The sequence below is a fragment of the Colias croceus genome, chromosome 13 (assembly GCF_905220415.1).
Source record: "Colias croceus chromosome 13, ilColCroc2.1".
NCBI lineage: Eukaryota > Metazoa > Arthropoda > Insecta > Lepidoptera > Pieridae > Colias > Colias croceus.
The window spans coordinates 3,592,121-3,614,379 of NC_059549.1; the positions used below are offsets into that span (position 1 = coordinate 3,592,121).

Here is a 22,259-nt window from a genome sequence, read left to right on the forward strand (position 1 = left end):
TTATTACGTATTGAAAAATTCAGTCTTTTTAGTAGCTTCGTTTCAAATCAAATTCATTATGCTTTCGGCACTAAAAATAAGAACCTACTTTAACCTACGTAGTTTTTTTGTTTGAGTGGGAATCGCCCTAAAGTCGCTTCTGTTCAAGAGTTTACTTAAGAGGGCTTATTCAATTTAACGCAAATCAAAATATCCGCGATCTATTACGATAGATCGCGGCTTGCGCTATCCTTTTACTATGAACAGCATAGGTCCACAGGAGAGCGCCGAGCAACATGTCCTCTCTCTGGAAAGGCTCGCTGCCGACTGATTTTATTCGGGTCGCGCGCAGTGTTTTATAGTACTTTAAAAAAAATTGTAGAAAAATAATAGAGGTACCTTAGTTGATTTTTTAAATTTTATCTTATATGTAAGACGTTCTTTTATTGCAATATGTATAAATTATATTCAACTAAGTCAAATATCTTGGTGAAAATAATCATTTTGTCGACTATAATTTCTAAAAAAATTCACATTGTTCGGATTTTAATTTCGTTAGTTAGGAGTCCAAAATAAAAAAATCTTTTAACTAACTATTTGAATAAGGATTTTTGCAGTTAGTTAAAAAAAATGTATGTTAGATCTGCCAGCAATTTCAGATATTTTTAGCTTCGAAATTGACACTAAAAGTGAAATCAAGTAATCATCGGCTCAGTTATCTTGATGGTATTCGCAAATACTGTATTAATTGAAATAAACTCTTAACTAACTATATAGACAATAAAATTTCCTAAAATTATTAGTAATTCATATGTTTGTAAGATTAGTGGTTGATGGACAATCTGGTTTGAAAAATCACATATTTGAGCCAAACAGCGCACGGACCGCGTACACGGCCTTAACACGCTCGTCGCTTCGCTCCTCGCTACCTATTTGAATATTTACGCCGGCCGCTAACGTGACTTGCTCGATTCGCTCGCTTGGCTAGTGCGGTAGTTCAAAAGTTAACCTAACTCGCTCGTCGCTTCGCTCCTCGCTACTTCTTTGAATATTTACGCCGGCCGCTGACGTGACTTGCTCGCTTCGCTCGCTTGGCTAGTGCAGTAGTTCAAAAGTTAACCTAACTCGCTCGTCGCTTCGCTCCTCGCTACATCTTTGAATATTTACGCCGGCCGCTGACGTGACTTGCTCGCTTCGCTCGCTTGGCTAGTGCGGTAGTTCAAAAGTTAACCTAACTCGCTCGTCACTTCGCTCCTCGCTACTTCTTTCAATATTTACGCCGGCCGCTGCCGCGACTCGCTCGCTTCGCTCGCTTGACTCGTGCGGTAGTTCAAAAGTTAACCTAACACGCTCGTCGCTTCACTCCTCGCTACCTATTTGAATATTTACGCCAGCCGCTGCCGTGATTCGCTCGCTTCGCTCGCTTGGCTCGTGCGGTAGTTCAAAAGTTAATAAATATTTTCTACTCCGGGAGGCTGTCGACCTTCGAGGTTGCGCGGTGCGCGGGCAGCAAGCAGCCCGCGGTGCCGTCTTTTGCCGTTGCTCTTCAATCACCCTTCCTACTATGGAAATTTCCATACAAAATTTTCGAAAAAAAAAATTTCGCTTTTTAGCAAAAATTTTTATGTGCCTGGAAGCGGACCAAGTTTTTAAACATTTTTTACTTCGGCAACCCCGACCTAAGTGCCACCAGTTCAGAGAGCCGTTGAATTTCGTGATGTATGGAAAATGGAAACCGGGGGTCGGAGAGAAATTCTGAGTATGCAGTTTTGTAAATCTGACCGATTAAAGCACAGAAGTCAATTTTCAGACCGATCGTAAAGTAACCGGCGCCACCATCTTGCTTTGAAAAATTGGCCATTTTTGAAAAAAAAATTACGTCCAATTTGAAATTTCTCGATTGCCCTGGTAGCGCCCCATCTTCCTGATCATTTTTTAGTTCTACACCTCCCAGCTATCTAGTGCCGTTTCAGAGAGCCGTCGAATTTCGCGTTGTATGAAACTCGGAAACCAGCGATGGAAACTCGATTATGAGTATGCCACCTGAATGTGCGGCACGATTAAAGCCCCTGTGCCAAGTTTCAGCGCGATCGGACCAGCGATGGCCATTTTAGAATTTGTATGGCGGCGGCCATTTTTTCCGCCATTTTGAATTTTTTTCGCACTCTGTGGTAATTGCTCGAGGTCTACTACAAGTTTAGTTCGAGCACCCCAGATGTAGCTGCTACCGTTTGCGCGGGCCGTTGACCGTCTCCGCGGGCTGTGAGAAAGTTCAGGATTTCGGATTTTTCTGGATATCCTGGGAGCTGGGTGAGTATGAATGCGTCATTGGTGTGTTTCTCCGTCGTGCCACCTTGGCTAAATTTACGTTTTTATGTTTGCGCCAAAAATGGAAAAATTCCAAAATCGAGCGTACCACTACGGCTCCCTGGTAGCGTCCCAGGGTGGTGATCATTTTTAGTTCCGGCACCCCCCACCCAACTCGCACCGTTTCCGCGGGCCGTTGGATTTTACGTTGTATGGAAGTTGGAAACGGGAGCCCGGAGCCACTCGAACGGGGCACCGATCGATTCGCCGGCTCGAACAGAGCACGTGTGCCAAATTTGAGACGTAAGGATTCATAAACGGCGATTTTGGCAAAGTACGGCGGCCATCTTGTTTTCGCGAAAATCACCATTTTTCCATCATCCCTGGTAATCGCCACCAGTTCCGAGCATTTTTTGTTCAGACACCCCCCCTCCAGGTGGCACCGTTTCTGCGCACCACCAGGGGTCCACTCGGTATTCGAAGGTGATCGAGATCGCTATATTTTTCCTCTGGTCACTCGGCGCACCTCTACACGATCACGTCGAAATCCCCCCCACTTTCCACGTAGTTTCCGAGAAACCCGATGTCAGTCAGTCAGTGGTAGTGTAGCTTTATATATTATAATAATAACTAGCTGGTGCGTTGTGCGCGGGCTGCAAGCAGCCCGCGAGCCCCTTTTGCCCCTGGGTTGAAGCTATAGGGCAGTCATTTGAAAATATATTCGAATTTTCTGTGCATTTGTTACATCTGCTAACAGCGATTCTACAGTCAGTCGGTAATGCTTAGAAATTCCCAATTCAAATATTTTCTATTCTGGAATGCTGTCGACCTTCGAAGGTGCGTTGTGCGCGGGCTGCAAGCAGCCCGCGAGCCCCTTTTGCCCCTGGGTTGAAGCAATAGGGCAGTCATTTGAAAATAAATTCGAATTTTCTGTCCATTTGTAACATCTGCTAACAGCGATTCTACAGTCAGTCGGTAATGCTTATAAATTCCCCATTCAAGTATTTTCCACTCCGGGAGGCTGTCCACCTTCGAGGGAGCGTAGTGCGCGGGCTGCAAGCAGCCCGCGAAGCATCCCAGGGCAGAAATCTTCAGTCATTTGAAAATGCATTAAAATTCCCCGTAAATTTGCTATTATCTGCAAACAGCGATTCCACAGTCAATCGGAAGTGCTTATAAATTTCAAATTCAAATATTTTATATTCCGGGGGGCGGTTCACCTTCGAGGGTGCGTGGTGCGCGAGCTGCAAGCAGCTCGCGGCTCATCCCAGGGCAGAAATCTTCAGTCATTTTAAAATGCATTCGAATTTCCTTTCCAATTGTAACATCTGCTAACAGCGATTCTACAGTCAGTGGAAACTGCTTATAAATTCCCCATTCAAATATTTTCTATTCCGGGGGTATCCACCATCGAGGGTGCGTGGTGCGCGGGCTGCAAGCAGCCCGCGGTACATCCCAGGGACAAAAATCTTCAGTCATTTGAAAATGCGTTAAAATTCCCTGTCAATTTGTTATTATCTGCTAACAGCGATTCCACAGTCAATCGAAGTGCTTATAAATTCCCCATTCAAATATTTTCTATTCCGGGGGGCTGTCCATCTTCGAGGACGCGCGGTGCGCGAGCTGCAAGCAGCTCGCGGCTCATCCCAGAGCAGAAATCTTCAGTCATTTGAAAATGCATTCGAATTTCCTATCCATTTGTTACATCTGCTAACAGCGATTCTACAGTCAGTCGAAACTGCTTATAAATTACTTATTCAAATATTGGTTAAATTTTTGAAACGTGATCCCGAATTTTATTTTTTTGATGTGTCTAATCAATAGCGGTGACTTTTCATAATAAACTGTTCAAGACAATAAATGTGTGAAGATGTATAAAACATATTGAAAACTTCAAGTCATCATTAGTAGCGTCGTTTAAAATCAAATTCATTATGCTTTCGGCACTAAAAATATCTAAGTGAAAGCCATAGCACTAAAGTCAAAGGGTGTATCGAATAAGATATCGTTACACTATAAAAATAACTACTTTAAAAAAACCGACTTCAAAAACGGAAAAGTAAAAAATAATTAATTAGTTACTACATATTATTTAGTTGTGTTATTCACTATATAGGTTTGAAGTCGGTGCCAAGCATAAGCACTTATTAAACTACGCTATTTTTTGATACAAGAACTACGATTATTTCGATACAAGAACTACCTACTTGCAATTCAATTACATTATTCGCAATACAAAAAATTGGCTATTTTCGATACAAAACCTACACTGCTCTTGGTGTAAGTCCTACGCTTATAAAGCGTGAACGATTGGCTCATTCACTCAATAAATGTGTGAAGATGAATATATTATTACGTATTGAAAACTTCAGTCTTTTTAGTAGCTTCGTTTAAAATCAAAATCATTATGTTTTCGGCACTAAAAATAAGAACCTACTTTTCCGTTTTTGAAGTCGGTTTTTTTAACGTAGTTTTAATAGTTTTTAACCTACGTAGTTTTTTTGTTTGAGTGGGAATCGCCCTAAAGTCGCTTCTGTTCAAGAGTTTACTTAACACGCTCGTCGCTTAATCGCTCCTCGCTACCTATTTGAATATTTACGCCGGCCGCTGACGTGACTTGCTCGCTTCGCTCGCTTGGCTAGTGCAGTAGTTCAAAAGTTAACCTAACTCGCTCGTCGCTTCGCTCCTCGCTACTTCTTTGAATATTTACGCCGGCTGCTGACGTGACTTGCTCGCTTCGCTCGCTTGGCTAGTGCAGTAGTTCAAAAGTTAACCTAACTCGCTCGTCGCTTCGCTCCTCGCTCTTTCTTTCAATATTTACGCCGGCTGCTGACGTGACTTGCTCGCTTCGCTCGCTTGGCTAGTGCAGTAGTTCAAAAGTTAACCTAACTCGCTCGTCGCTTCGCTCCTCGCTACTTCTTTGAATTTTTACGCCGGCCGCTGACGTGACTTGCTCGCTTCGCTCGCTTGGCTAGTGCAGTAGTTCAAAAGTTAACCTAACACGCTCGTCGCTTCGCTCCTCGCTACCTATTTAAATATTTACGCCAGCCGCTGCCGTGATTCGCTCGCTTCGCTCGCTTGGCTCGTGCGGTAGTTCAAAAGTTAATAAATATTTATTACTCCGGGAGGCTGTCGACCTTCGAGGTTGCGCGGTGCGCGAGCAGCAAGCAGCCCGCGGCGCCGTCTTTTGCCGTTGCTATTCAATTACCCTTCCTACTATGGAAATTTCCATACAAAATTTTCGAAAAAAAAATTTCGCTTTTTACCAAATATTTTTACATGCCTGGAAGCGGACCAGGTTTTGAAGCATTTTTTACTTCGGCGACCCCGCCCTACCTGCCACCGGTTCAGAGAGCCGTTGAATTTCGTGATGTATGGAAAATGGAAACCGAGGGTCGGAGAGAAATTCTGAGTATGCAGTTTTGTAAATATGGCCGATTAGAGCACAGAAGTCAATTTTCAGACCGATCGTAAAGTAACCGGCGCCACCAACTTGCTTTGAAAAATTGGCCATTTTTGAAAAAAAAATTGCGTCCAATTTGAAATATCTCGATTGCCCTGGGAGCGCCCCATCTTCCTGATCAATTTTTAGTTCTACACCCCCCGGCTATCTAGTGCCGTTTTGGAGAGCCGTCGAATTTCGCGTTGTATGAAACTCGGAAACCAGCGATGGAAACTTGATTATGAGTATGCCATCTCAATGTGCGGCTCGACTAAAGCCCCTGTGCTAAGTTTCAGCGCGATCGGACCAGAGATGACCATTTTAGAATTTGTATGGCGGCGGCCATTTTTTCCGCCATTTTGAATTTTTTTCACTATCTGTGGTAATTGCTCGAGGTCTACTACAAGTTTAGTTTGAGCACCCCAGATGTAGCTGCTACCGTTTGCGCGGGCCGTTGACCGTCTTCGAGAGATGAGGGAAAGTTTAAGATTTCGGATTTTTCTGGATATCCTGGGAGCTGGGCGAGTACGAATGCATCATTGGTGTATTTCTCCATTGCACCACCTCGTCTAAATTTACGTTTTTATGTTTGCGCCAAAAATGGAAAAATTCCAAAATCGAGCGTCCCACTGTAGCTCCCTGGTAGCGTCCCAGGGTGGTGATCATTTTTAGTTCCGGGACCCCCCACCCAACTCGCACCGTTTCCGCGGGCCGTTGGATTTTACGTTGTATGGAAGTTGGAAACGGGGGCCCGGAGCCACTCGAACGGGGCACCGATCGATTCGCCGGCTCGAACAGAGCACGTGTGCCAAATTTGAGACGTAAGGATTCATAAACGGCGATTTTGGCAAAGTACGGCGGCCATCTTGTTTTCGCGAAAATCCCCATTTTTCCACCTCCCCTGGTAATCGCCACCAGTTCTGAGCATTTTTTGTTCAGACACCCCCCCTCCAGGTATCACCGTTTTTGCGCACCTCCAGGGGTCCACTTGGTTTTCGAAGATGATCGAGATCGCTATATTTTTCCTCTGGTCACTCGGCGCACCTCTACACGATCACGTCGTTATCCCCCCCACTTTCCACGTAGTTTCCGAGAAAACCGATGTCAGTGAGTCAGTGAGTCAGTGGTAGTGTAGCTTTATATATTATAACTAGCTGGTGCGTTGTGCGCGGGCTGCAAGCAGCCCGCGAGCCCCTTTTGCCCCTGAGTTGAAGCAATAGGGCAGTTATTTGAAAATGCATTCGAATTTCCTGTCCATTTGTTACATCTGCTAACAGCGATTCTACAGTCAGTCGGTAATGCTTATAAATTCCCCATTCAAGTATTCTCCACTCCGGGAGGCTGTCCACCTTCGAGGGTGCGTGGTGCGCGGGCTGCAAGCAGCCCGCGAAGCATCCCAGGGCAGAAATCTTCAGTCATTTGAAAATGCGTTAAAATTCCCCGTCAATTTGCTTTTATCTGCTAACAGCGATTCCACAGTCAATCGGAAGTGCTTATAAATTCCCCATTCAAATATTTTCTATACCGGGGGGCTATCCACCATCGAGGGTGCGTGGTGCGCGAGCTGCAAGCAGCTCGCGGCTCATCCCAGGGCAGAAATCTTCAGTCATTTGAAAATGCATTCGAATTTTCTGTCCATTTGTTACATCTGCTAACAGCGATTCTACAGTCAGTCGGTAATGATTATAAATTCCCCATTCAAGTATTTTCCACTCCGGGAGGCTGTCCACTTTCGAAGGTGCAGGTGCGTCTCATCCCGGGGCAGAAATTTTCAGTCAATTGAAAATGCATTCGAATTTCCTGTCCATTTGTTACTATATGCTAACAGAGATTCTACAATCTACAGTCAATGATGAAAAATCATTGATTCCCGATGAAAAATACACTAAAAAGTATTAAATAAAAAATAACTACGTTAAAAAAACCGACTTCAAAAACGGAAAAGTAAAAAATAAAAACGATTTAATATACCTACTTAATTACTACATAATATTTAGTTGTGCTATTTACCTTACTTGCAACTCAAGAACTACATTATTCGCAATACAAAAATACGCTATTTTCAATACAAAAACAGAGAGTAGTGTGCTACTATTGGTGTAAGTCCTACGCTTATAAAGCGTGAACGATTGGCTTATTCACTCAATAAAATATTTATTTATTTATTTAAAAGACATCACATGCCATTACAGGACAATGCCCAATGCGACAGAGATACAATTTTATAAAACAAAAAAAAACTTAACTAAATTAAAATAACATACATAAATTAACAAAGAAATATAAGCTTTGAATAACTTCTTAACAAAAACAGATTAACTGTACTATCACCCTTGCGAATGCAGTTTAATATGTGTGAAGATGTATAAAACATATTGAAAACTTCAGTCTTTTTAGTAGCGTCGATTAAAATCAAATTCATTATGCATTAAAATTCCCCGTCAATTTGTTATTATCTGCTAACAGCGATTCCGCAGTCAATCGGAAGTGCTTATAAATTTCTCATTCAAATATTTTCTATTCCGGGGGGCTGTCCACCTTCGAGGGTGAGTGGTGCGCGAGCTGCAAGCAGCTCGCGGCTCATCCCAGGGCAAAAATCTTCAGTCATTTGAAAATGCATTCGAATTTCCTTTCCATTTGTAACATCTGCTAACAGCGATTCTACAGTCAGTCGAAACTGCTTATAAATTACTAATCAAATGTTGTAAAATTTTTGAAACGTCTTATCGATAGCGGGCAGTGACTTTTCATAATAAACTGTTCAAGAGTTAACCTAACACGCTCGTCGCTTCGCTCCTCGCTACCTATGTATTTGAATATTTAGGCCGGCCGCTGCCGCAACTCGCTCGCTTCGCTCGCTTGGCTCGTGCGATAGGTAGTTCAAAAGTTAACCAAACACGCTCGTCGCTTCGCTCCTCGCTACCTATTTGAATATTTAGGCCGGCCGCTGCCGTGACTCGCTCGCTTCGCTCGCATGGCTCGTGCGGTAGTTCAAAAGTTAACCTTACACGCTCGTCGCTTCGCTCCTCGCTACCTAAACTGCTTATAAATTACTTATTTAAATATTGGTAAAATTTTTGAAACGTCTTATCGATAGCGGGCAGTGACTTTTCATAATAAACTGTTCAAGAGTTAACCTAACACGCTCGTCGCTTCGCTCCTCGCTACCTATTTAAATATTTACGCCAGCCGCTGACGTGACTTGCTCGCTTCGCTCGCTTGGCTAGTGCAGTAGTTCAAAAGTTAACCTAACTCGCTCGTCGCTTCGCTCCTCACTCTTTCTTTCAATATTTACGCCGGCTGCTGACGTGACTTGCTCGCTTCGCTCGCTTGGCTAGTGCAGTAGTTCAAAAGTTAACCTTACTCGCTCGTCGCTTCGCTCCTCGCTACTTCTTTGAATTTTTACGCCGGCCGCTGACGTGACTTGCTCGCTTCGCTCGCTTGGCTAGTGCAGTAGTTCAAAAGTTAACCTAACACGCTCGTCGCTTCGCTCCTCGCTACCTATTTAAATATTTACGCCAGCCGCTGCCGTGATTCGCTCGCTTCGCTCGCTTGGCTCGTGCGGTAGTTCAAAAGTTAATAAATATTTATTACTCCGGGAGGCTGTCGACCTTCGAGGTTGCGCGGTGCGCGAGCAGCAAGCAGCCCGCGGCGCCGTCTTTTGCCGTTGCTATTCAATTACCCTTCCTACTATGGAAATTTCCATACAAAATTTTCGAAAAAAAAAATTTCGCTTTTTACCAAATATTTTTACATGCCTGGAAGCGGACCAGGTTTTGAAGCATTTTTTACTTCGGCGACCCCGCCCTACCTGCCACCGGTTCAGAGAGCCGTTGAATTTCGTGATGTATGGAAAATGGAAACCGAGGGTCGGAGAGAAATTCTGAGTATGCAGTTTTGTAAATATGGCCGATTAGAGCACAGAAGTCAATTTTCAGACCGATCGTAAAGTAACCGGCGCCACCAACTTGCTTTGAAAAATTGGCCATTTTTGAAAAAAAAATTGCGTCCAATTTGAAATTTCTCGATTGCCCTGGGAGCGCCCCATCTTCCTGATCAATTTTTAGTTCTACACCCCCCGGCTATCTAGTGCCGTTTTGGAGAGCCGTCGAATTTCGCGTTGTATGAAACTCGGAAACCAGCGATAGAAACTCGATTATGAGTATGCCATCTCAATGTGCGGCTCGACTAAAGCCCCTGTGCCAAGTTTCAGCGTGATCGGACCAGAGATGACCATTTTAGAATTTGTATGGCGGCGGCCATTTTTTCCGCCATTTTGAATTTTTTTCACTATCTGTGGTAATTGCTCGAGGTCTACTACAACTTTAGTTTGAGCACCCCAGATGTAGCTGCTACCGTTTGCGCGGGCCGTTGACCGTCTTCGAGAGATGAGGGAAAGTTTAAGATTTCGGATTTTTCTGGATATCCTGGGAGCTGGGCGAGTACGAATGCATCATTGGTGTATTTCTCCATTGCACCACCTCGTCTAAATTTACGTTTTTATGTTTGCGCCAAAAATGGAAAAATTCCAAAATCGAGCGTCCCACTGTAGCTCCCTGGTAGCGTCCCAGGGTGGTGATCATTTTTAGTTCCGGGACCCCCCACCCAACTCGCACCGTTTCCGCGGGCCGTTGGATTTTGCGTTGTATGAAAGTTGGAAACTGGGACCCGGAGCCACTCGAACGGGGCACCGATCGATTCGCCGGCTCGAACAGAGCACGTGTGCCAAATTTGAGACGTAAGGATTCATAAACGGCGATTTTGGCAAAGTACGGCGGCCATCTTGTTTTCGCGAAAATCCCCATTTTTCCACCACCCCTGGTAATCGCCACCAGTTCCGAGCATTTTTTGTTCAGACACCCCCCCTCCAGGTATCACCGTTTTTGCGCACCTCCAGGGGTCCACCCTCTTGTCCAGGGTGTTGGAGTTCGCTGTATTTTTCCGGTGGTCACTGGGAGCACCTCTACACGTCCACGTCGAAATACCCCCAACTTTCCACGTAGTTTCCGAGAAACCCGATGTCAGTGAGTCAGTCAGTGAGTGGTAGTGTAGCTTTATATATTATAATAATAATAATATTACATCTCATTTTGATCTATAGATATAAAAACTCATTTCGAAATCTTGATTACATCAAAAGCCTGATGTTCTGAAATCTAATAACAGTTCTTTTAATGAATAACATGCTCATTTGTTTTTCTTTATTATATTATATCATTTGGGTTTATGTATTCAGTGATTTAAAATGATAAATATTGGTATAATGAAATAAGAGAATCCTTGTCATGATAACCATGAAGCTCCCCATTCCAAACAAACAATGGGGAATATTCATGTTTTTCTTTTTTGTCTTAAATTAATAGTTTACTATTTTTTAAAGCAGAAAAAAATATTAATGGGCTTCAAAATACTCTAGATATTTTTAAAAATGAAATTCAAAACTTTAAAAAAATTTAAGCAGTTCAAACGCCGCCATTGTGCGCGCGCTTTTCGTGACGTCACATGACACGTCCAGTGGGTGTTTACCTTAGTGTTTACTATGGAGTGATGAGTACAATGTCGTATCAGATGACGTCACATTTCGTTCGACCTGTCGTGGCGCGTTTTGGAAGTTTGAATTTCGCTCCCTTATTTTGCACTTTTTGAATATTATTTTAGGGGTTTAAATAATAAGTAAATAAAAGAAAATCCTTTTCATTATAATATTACGATAATAAGTATTCGAGAAAAAAATATTTTAGGCCATTTAAAATTTTATGCATATTCCCTATTGCAACAACTAATTCATTTTAGCGTTTCAACCCAACTTATCAGCTAGTTGTGATTTTTTTTCTTTTATTTGCGTCTACAGCGCTTATTTTTTCTTCCTTTAAGAACAAAGAAAGCCACGTTATAAAGAGAACAGCAAACTTGTCAAAGTGCAAACTACATAGCACTGTAGTGACTCGAATTGTCTTTTTGTTTGTCCCAAAGGAGTGTTTATATTAAAGGGATACAACTTTATGGAATATTTACGAGCATACTGTTCAAGTGAAGTTAGGTGAAACACGTATAAACTTGGAAAGTGTTACATATTTAAAATTGAATTCTATTTGCATTTTATTTTAGTATTTAGTATCATGTTGGAAATGACGATTTTTGAAGATGCCTTGGACAGAGGATTATTCACTGTATTTATTTTACAGATGAATACCTAATTTCGACATTCTTGGTTTAACATCGTAGGTACCTAGTGTAGTGTAAAGGAGCTTGATCATCTAGTAATGACATTTTAGCCGTCTTCTGCTAGACGATGTTTTAATTCAATGTGTATAATCTATATATATAAAACTCAAAGGTGACTGATATAGTGATCTATCAACGCACAGCCCAAACCACTGGACGTATCGGGCTGAAATTTGGCATGCAGGTAGATGTCATAACGTAGGTGTCCCCTAAGAAAGGATTTCCCGAAATTCTTGCGGGAACGAGGAAAAACGGGGATGCACGTACAAAGTCGTGGGCGGAAGCTAGTATAATACAAGTTTTGAGCATATTATAATATAAACCTTTCATATCTATGTTTCAAAGTAAACCAAAGTCTTGCTTAGTTTACTTCTAGAAAACTGTTGCCTTTTATTTAGAGACGATGCAAAATTTTATTTTCATAAAATGTCTGTCAAAAAAAATCATTTCAACTTCTTTGGTATCCACTATATTCGACAAACATTCATAATAAAATACTTCAGTCGAAATAACCCTATCAAACGCACAATCGAGTTCACGCTTTTCTCAGCGTCTGTAGCAATTAGGAAAAAATGGGTAACTTTATAAAACAGCAAATAATAAATGTATCCAGTTTATGTGAAAGGAGGCGCTTGTAAACTGTCAGGCGACCGTCAAACTTTTCACTCAGGCCACTCGGCTAACATTTGTGAGTTCGTTGCATTATCGCTGCCATCTCGAGTAGCTTAGATCTGATTTAGACTGAAGTCTTAGATAAATAATGTACTTACATAAAGGTAAGTAATATATAATAATGTAAAGGATGTTTGACAGCGAATGTTCACAATTAGTTAGGAAATCTGTAGCAGTTTCGTCTCACTCTCATTATAAAACATAATGAGTACGTTGGTCTAAAAAAGAAAATATTTTTTCGTATTATGCATGATGTTATGGACTACTGATCAAATCTAAATGATGTTTTTCAGATTTTAATTTAGTATGAAAATAAGCGTTTATTAGCTTCAAGCTTGCTTCTTCTAATAACTTCTAATCTTGAGAAATTCTTGACATAAATTACAGACAAAGTGCAAGAAGAAAGCTCCCGACTATAAGTATCTCATAGATAAATTATTACCTATTGATAATTTATAAGAAAATATATAGATACTTAATATAGATACTAATAGAGGTATAGTAGTATAATTATCTCATTATTTGTATGATCTTCTACAGATGGTGTTGATAGCAATATCAAAAAGTGACGCTTTTGCTTTTCATAAATTGAATTTTTAATCACAAAAAGGGCATAGATTAATTAAAAAAAAGTTAATAAAACATCGTTAATGAATGTTGAATGACACGATAAATAAATCCGAACGTAGAAACAAAATATTTACGTGCTGCAATATATTTACATTCATGTTAGTTATCGGTTAGTTTATGTATGGTTATTTTCATATTAAAACTTTCCATCTCGGGCGGTATATTATGCGGCGCATAAAAACTTTATTCTGTGGTTAAACGCATTAAACAGTTAAAATTTCTTCTGTTTACTGCAGCGTGTTTATGGTCAGTGTTACTTCTGTACTATATGGACGTTCTGTTACGTCTGGACCGTATAAATTTGATATTTACCAGCATTGAATTTGGTAGCTCTTTTGTGCTTGAAGTAAGTTAATACAGCGCATAACTATACTAGGTATTTTAAATAGAATTATTAAACGCAGAGTCCCGTTTCACTACGGGATATTTCTGGGATAATAAAGTTGTAAAAGATCATTGTTGAGATCGATAACACTATTCTTGTTTATTATTTTAATAATCCATACTAATATTATAAATGCGAAAGTAACTCTGTCTGTCTGTCTGTTACTCAATCACGCCTAAACTACTGAACCAATTTGCATGAAATTTGGTATGGAGATATATTGATACCCGAGAAAGGACATAGGTATCGTTTATTGCGAAATATGTACCACGGGCGAAGCCGGGTCGGACCACTAGTTAAATATAAGTTTAAAACAGCACTCGGACATACGCAAACTTTCTAAACTCAGGTACAAAATCATAAGACCAAGGAATTTTGTAGAAAATGTGACGGATGTTAATTTTAATAAGTCGCATCTGGCGCACGTTCATGTTATCGTTACAAAGTTAATTATGTATGTCAAATGAATTTATTTAGTAATCTCCTTGTTAGGCAACAGTGCTTTATGGCGTCTCATTACAGTAATTATGTAAACAGGCACGTTCAGAAAATTATATTGGACCACGCCAATTAGCGAACGAAACATTTTTCCAAAAGTATGATGTTATGAGCACGATATTTATTAATTATTTTAATTGGCTATTAAAACTTAGAACTTGGTGAAAACAAGATGTTTTTATCGTTTCTGTATTCGTTCATAAGACGAAGTATACTAATTTGCGGAAAATGTTTATTTAGTAGAGCAAATCTTTATTTACCTATTTTCAATGAGAAATTACTGGAAACGGTTGTATTTCGCGGACAAATTCGTTAAACGAATAATTTCATCAATCTTATATTCTATCAATTCTGTAATTGGTTGTTCAGATAAACATTATTCTGAGTATTGTTATTATAATAAAAACTTTAATGAACATCTAAAATCTAATATAGAATAATAAAAATATCATACGATCTACACAGCTTCATTAATATGTATTTAATGATTCGATTAAATAATTTAAAAATAGGTTTACGGTTGTAAAACACATTCATGTACCTACCAGAAGCGACCACCGATGCATAATTATTATTCTGGTTACAATTTAATTACCACCCACTGATTATGCGTCGGGAATGTGTTTTCATTTTTAATTTTACTCCTGTGGAGAAAATGTCGACTTTTGATTTATGAAAATATTTGTAATGTTATGTGTTCAGTGTTTACGTTGTGTTTATATTGTTTTCTAATAGTCATATAGTATTAAATTTTTGTTAAGGAATTTAACAGCTGATGTTTAACAGTGTGTTAAATAAAATAGTGAATAAATTAAATTTCAAACATAATCAAATTTAACAAGGTTGGCTTCGTCAACTTATCTTTTAGAATTTTTAAATAGAGCACTAAGTATATTTTAAAAATATAAAACATAATTTTAGATATTCAAGAAATAATTTTTGCTAATATTTTAAAATTTTAAAAATGATAATTAGCTAAGAAGGATCTGAGATGTCAATGACAACGAAATAATTATACATATCAGATTTTTTGCTTAATTTATTACTGAGATGGAACGAGACCGGTCGACGATGGTTTTATTTGATAAAACATGTTTATTAGTAGACATTAATGAAATATTATTTTTTTAATTACCTTTTTATTTTATATCTATTATTTGAGTTCTGACAATAATAAATGCTCATTTTCGAATATTAAAAATTTGATGTCGTCGTCGTTGGCCTATTTAATCTGTGGTATATATACAGTTACATAAGTGATGTATAAAGGTTGAATTTAACTTTACATTTCCCTTCGTATAAAGACAATATCTTTGTCTTATTTGCAATACTAATAAATGGGTTCGTAATATTCCAGTATCGTTAATTTGCCAACACATTTTGCTACGGAACAAGGGAACTCGAGTGGCATTCAAATTACGTCCATTTCGAGCTATTTCGAGACGTCACTCCAAATCGATGTCATGATGCGCGGCAATCAATATCCACTGTCAGGCGACTCGTCTAATTACCACTAGTGCCAATAGAGGGCATGGCTCGAAGACTAATGGAGGTTGTTGGTCGGTAATTGTGAGCAAAATATACACTAATCACTCTCATTTTAATAGAATGTCAGAAAATGCGTGTTTTGAGTATGGTGCGAATAACATATACTTTTTTTTTTTTTTTTTTTTTTATAGTGGGGAAATCTTCCAAAGATACCCACGGCCCCCGGGCAAAATAGGAATACTTCTAGTGTATCATCATTTATATTGTGTGGTTATACTTATATTAGTTATTATTTGAATCAAACGTTGGATGGATTGTCGTGTTCGAATATAAATGTTAGACATTATAAGAAGGATTAGGATTGCTGTTATTAATTACTTACGCTGAAGAAATATAATTATTTGATTAAAAATATTACTAAAATTTTATTCATTTAATCATATTTAGGAGGGCATTTATACAATTTCGAAGTTTTCGGCTGGTACAGCGTGGTAGAATTTATTGATGATGCCTACAATTTCACCAAGCAGTTCCTTGATGATTGGTCCTCCAACTTCAGTCACCATATCTTTCCAGCTGTGGTTCATGATTTCTTGGATAGGCTTGGCTGAAAGGAACAATATAGACATAAGAGTGTGTTGAATATCCTTAATAATTATGTATTAACTACATTCTTTTCTATATTAGAGCGGTAAAAATAAGAATCTTTTCTGTAGATTTCCTTTTTTATTTTAATTTTATCAATAACTAAGAATATGCAAGGAAAGAGGGAGTAGTTTTACGTTTACAGCATGATTTAATCTAACACTAGATTATGATTATTAACATTGATGAAAAGCCCGCAATAAGAAAAAATATATAAGGGCTGGATTCACATGCAAATGTTGCAAAAACAAGGACAAAACATGCCATTTAGAAATCTATATAATATATAAAACTCAAAGGTGTCTGATATAGTGATCTATCAACGCACAGCCCAAACCACTGGACGTATCGGGCTGAAATTTGGCATGCAGGTAGATGTCATAACGTAGGCGTCCCCTAAGAAAGGATTTCCCGAAATTCTCGCGGGAACGGGGAAATCGGTGATGCACGTACAAAGTCGTGGGCGGAAGCTAGTGTAAGATAAACAATAAAATATCCACCTCTAGCCTCATCTCCATCAAAGAGATTGTCGAAGCGAATGTCGACCTTCTCAACCAGATCATAAGAGTAGTCGAACCCGGTGATCTTCCAATGTTTCTTGCCGTCTGATCCTTGGACTGTCTTTATTTTTTGTACCACGGTGATTTTCACTCTGTCTGAAATTAAAATAATAAGTATTTTATAACAAAAATCCTAAAAAAACCGCCTCTAAATTAAAAACCTTTTTTAATTCTAAGAATGTGTTGTTCTTGCCATTATTGCTTGAATTTATTATTGCCATTGAATTAACACACGCACATATACCTGTTTTAAAAGTTTCTAATAAATTGCATAATTCATCAAATGTTAAATAATGCGAAGTTTATAATAATTATGTTGTTTTTTATTCAAAAAGTAAAAAAGTACCAAACAATATTTTATAACGATGGATGCAATACTAAATAGCCTTATTTTTTTCTATTTTTGGAAGATAATACTGAGCTAAATGAATTGAAAAGAGGCAATGACCTTGATCAAATGAATTTAAAAAAGAGCGTGTGTGCCGAGCACATGTTTCAGGAGTTAAACTTCTTTGGCAAGATTGAAAGATATAGACGCTTAAGAAATTTAAATTTCAATAAATTGGCTCTTTCGGGCTGATTATAAATAAGAAAATTTACTTACTTGTTTTGATTTCGAAGTCACCATCTCCATAGGCCTCAAAGAACAGCATTTTTCCTTTAAGATCATACTGGCCGTTAGCTTTAAGGGGACATTCCACTGTTATGGTGACTGTAGATTTATCTAAATCACGCCTGTAATTCATAATTTATAATTCTTTATTTACGATAAACATTCTATAGAGATGTTACATTTGTTTTAGTTACAGTAAGTACAGTTATACAGGGTTACTTGTAAAACACCAGCAACCTCGCAGGACAAGATAGCTAACATCATAAGTAACAACATTTGTTCTACGACTTTTGATAATTTGTTAGATTTTATTTTCATACAAAAATAAATATTCATTTAATTTTCCGTTTGAATATTATAAACTCTACGCGAATCCCAAAAATAACCTGAACAAGAAGCAAACGCGGGGAAGGGGGAAGAAGCGTGCGCGGGCGTCGCGTCGTCCTTTAGATAATGAATAAAACATAGACTTACAAAATTAGGAGAGTACAATAAAAGCTTAAAAAATCATTTAAAAATAATTTATTGCATTATGCCAAAAGTCGTAGAACAAATGTTGTTACTTATGATGTTAGCTATCTTGTCCTGCGAGGTTGCTGGAGTTTTACAAGTAACCCTGTTTATTTATTCATTATTATACATTTTATTTTCAGAGGCGGATTCTATGTGAATGAGAAGACATACCTACATTTAAAAACCGATGCAGGGTTTATTTGGATCTACTACTTAGACCTAATGGATTTCGATTATTGGAATTGATTCACATCAATCGGTACATAATGTACATATGTAATAAATAGAAAAATAGATCAGTATCTGCAGTTCGAGGTTTGAATGTGTTACATTTTAAGAACGATTAGATTATCTTAATATATATAAATCTCGTGTCACAATGTTTGTCCTCAATGGACTCCTAAACCACTTAACCGATTATAATAAAATTCGCACACCATGTGCAGTTCGATCCAACTTGAGAGATAGGATAGTTTAAATCTCAAATCGTTTTAGAGAAAGCGGGCGAAGCCGCGGGAGGTAAGCTAGTCCTTATATAAACAGAAAACTAGATCCACTTAAAATGATTATTATATTTGTTTAATAACTGAACAAACCGACTATTAACTAAAAACCTTGTCATAACTATATGTGTTTCAAGAAAATCAAAGTACCTATCAATTATTATTGTAAGTATTAAAATTATCAACTTTGAAATAAGAGAGACAACTGGTTTTAATTACAATGTTCATGAAGATCTAGTAAATTAAGGATAGAAGGTTAGGACTTAGCTCCCATTAGGGGTTAAAAGGTTATCTTTTACATGTTTTTAAATAATTATACGCTAACATATATTGCATTAAAATATAACTTTGTTACCACAGATCTATTACATAGATCTGTGTTTGTTACTATCTATTATTTCAGTATAGTCTCTGTATAGATAATACAAGAAAATTAAAAACCATTGATGTCTTTATTCTTCTTTAAAGTTGAGCACATTAGGCAAAAATGATTGGTTTAAATTTCTTGAGAGATCATATTATATTGTCTATATTCATATATTCGTTATACAGTTACTGCTATATTTCCCAGCTATTTTAGTTTTGTTTTGTTTTCATATGATTTATTTATGTTTATTGTAAACTAGCCTCCGCACGCGACTCCGTCCGCGCGGATGTCGGTCTTCGCGTGGATGGTTTATCCATTTTGAGTAACTCTGACAATGACATCTTATAAATATCTATTGTACCCAAATACGGCTAGGCCTATGATAATACGCAACATGTGTTCGCGGTTCTACAGAACAACGTCTATGGATAAAACTGAAAAATTAAGATTAATTTTTTTTCTACGTATTTTTCCAGGATAAAAAGTATCCTATTTTACGCCCAGGATAATAAGGTATAATTATACCAAGTTTCATCGAAATCGAACCGGTAGTTTTCACGTGATGCCTTCACATACAGACAGACAGACAGACAGACAGACAGACAGACAAAAATTTTTTTAATCACATATTTGGGTTTGGTATCGATCCAGTAACACCTCCTGCTATTTATTTTTTCAATATTTTCAATGTACAGAATTGACTCTTCTACAGATTTATTATATGTATAGATTGTATTTACGTTACGCTCTCAATCTTGCACTTGCTAGCACCAACAATCTTCATGTTTCTGAAGCCCAGTTTCAGATTGGCGTCATCATTACGGACGTCGTCGATGGATAGCGGGTCTGAGGGTATCACACCAAACTCCGGTATACCAGCGGACACGTATGGTATGGCGCTCTGCGCGCTGGCCAGCATGCACGCCTTGTCAGTTGGTTTACATGGCTTTATGTATGACACTAGAATAAATATTTTGTTGAATTGAACGTATGTATTACTGGCTTTCCACCCGCGGCTTCGCCCGTGCAGTAAAAAAAAAACCCCATAGATCCCGTTCCCGGGGGATTTCCGGGATAAAACCTATCCTATGTCCCGGGGTAAAAAGTAGCCTATGTCCCTTCTCGGGTATCAAAATATCTCTATACCAAATTTCATGAAAATTGGTTCAGTAGTTAAGGCGTGATTGAGTAACAGACAGACAGAGTTACTTTCTTACTACATAAGAAATCTTAATATTTTAATTTTTTTTTTATTCTCACACAATCTCGCCTGATGTTAAGTTGAGATGTGGTCTAAGATGGAACGCGCTTCCCTAGAATTAATAGATTAGATATTTAAACTTACAATCTTTAAAACATGAAGTATTGATAATAATTAAAGTTTAGAAGTTTCTTGCTTCATCTAAGTGCTGATAAATTAATACGTAGATATCATAAATGGAAAAATCCGTATGTTTGATAAGTTTTCAAGGCTAAACTACGGCAAGGATTTGCATTGTTTTGAATGAAAATAGATGAAACCCAAGTTCAAACACTGGCCACTTTTGATTATACTTAATTTGAATAATAACAAATATAATTTTAATTATCCATACTAATATTATAAATGCGAAAGTAACTCTGTCTGTCTGTTTGTTACTCAATCACGCCTTAACTACTTAACCAATTTGCATGAAATTTGGTAAAGAGATATTTTGATACCCGAGAAAGGACATAGGCTACTTTTAGTCCTGGGAAAATGACGCAATCCCGGAAATCCCACGGGAAAGGGAATTATGCGGGTTTTCTTTGACTGCGCGGGCAAAGCCGTGGGCGGAAACCTAGTTTTTATACATAAAGATTGGGACATACTACCTTAGTTTATCTAATATCTAATATACATATATTATAAAGGCGAAAGTTTGTATGGATGTTTGTTACTCTTTCACGTAAAAACTACTGAACCGATTACAATGAAATTTAGCACACATATAGAGGGTAACTTGGATTAACACATAGGATAGTTTTTATCCTGGAAATCCCACGGGAACGGGAACTATGCGGGTTTTCCTTTGCAAACGCGGGAGAAGCCGCGGGCGGAAATCTAGTAATTACCTATATATTTTACTCTATTGTTTATTATTAGTTCGTATAAAGCGAAAAAAACGTCTTAAAACGACGAATAAAATGTTAAAATGATATAAACAAATGATTCGCTTGGACATAATCTATTATACATTATAGATACTAAACAGTTGTTATTTTGACCTTCAAGACTTGCTAAAACAGGAAAGCGGCAGATACAGGTCAACATTAAAAAAATATATTTTAAATTATATTCAATGATATCCGTTTATGTGAAGGTTTTTAAACAGAAGCGTTGAAGAAGCCTTATTAGTCAAATGGAAGTGATAATTCTGTGTAAAGTATTGAGTGAATATTTATTTTTTTGTTATAAAAGGTTGCAAAATATATGGACTATTTATTAGATATTATTTAGTAAATAAAATTAATAATTTATACGGAATTACTTTTAATAAGCCACCGTAGCTAATGTAAGGTATACGATCAAATATTTATTTCAGGTAATAGTAGAAATAGATTTAATTAAATTTAATTTATAATTGTCTAAATTCTAGCAATCACTGCTTATGAAAATCAACAATAAGGTTTAACATCTTTCCTTCCTCCCTTTTAAAAATATTCCTGGAAAATGAAAGTCTAAAGCGTTAACATAAATATTTTACCTGACGCTGCATTGCAGAAAACAATGAAACCCACTATGTATATAAAATTGATTAACATTTTGAATATTATCACTATAAGTCTTTACAATGCTAAGGCCACTAAGATACTAAATCTCATGACAAATTTTACTTATTTATATGTATATAAATATACCAATTTGCATCGACGACGACAGATGTATTATTTTTTCTAAGCATTATAAAACTTGTAACCGTGTCGAAGACTTCTTGTTTGGCCATTTGTGTTATAAAAAATATAAAATATGATGATGATTGCCTGCATGATTTGCAATAATTAATTATTAATAGTAAGCAAACGTATATCATAATAATAATTATTAAAAATCATAGGAACATGAAACATCGTTTTAGTTATTTCTTCTTAAGTAGTACTTTAAAAATTTATGATATTTAAATCAAGCTCTACCATAACCCAGAGGCGACGGTTATTTTATACTACTAGCTGTTGCCCGCGACTTCGTCCGCGATTAGGTCGTTTTTCGTCATTCGTTGTTTAAAAAAAATACGTGACACTTTATTTTAAAATTTTCTTAATTATTGTCTCTTATAAAATTTAACTACATTAAAATTGAACACTCTGATAAGAAAATCTTAAAATCTGAAGAAAACATGAATGTGGTTTAAATTCTACATTACTTAGTATCAAATAATAATCTAAATTAAATGTAGATTAACAGTTTGAGCA

The 22,259-nt window shown here is 37.8% G+C and overlaps 1 protein-coding gene across 1 annotated transcript; it reads right to left on the minus strand.

Moving 5' to 3' along the window:
• Positions 1 to 16,044: 16,044 nt before the first annotated feature.
• LOC123696777 (circadian clock-controlled protein daywake-like) lies at positions 16,045 to 21,683 on the minus strand. Its single transcript, XM_045643142.1, has 5 exons — positions 21,554 to 21,683; positions 19,568 to 19,787; positions 17,436 to 17,566; positions 16,772 to 16,927; positions 16,045 to 16,233 (listed from the first exon to the last, which is right to left on the minus strand). The coding sequence occupies exons 1-5, from the start codon at positions 21,609 to 21,611 to the stop codon at positions 16,082 to 16,084; spliced, it is 717 nt and encodes a 238-aa protein (XP_045499098.1). The 5' UTR covers positions 21,612 to 21,683; the 3' UTR covers positions 16,045 to 16,081.
• Between the last annotated feature and the right edge of the window lie 576 nt (positions 21,684 to 22,259).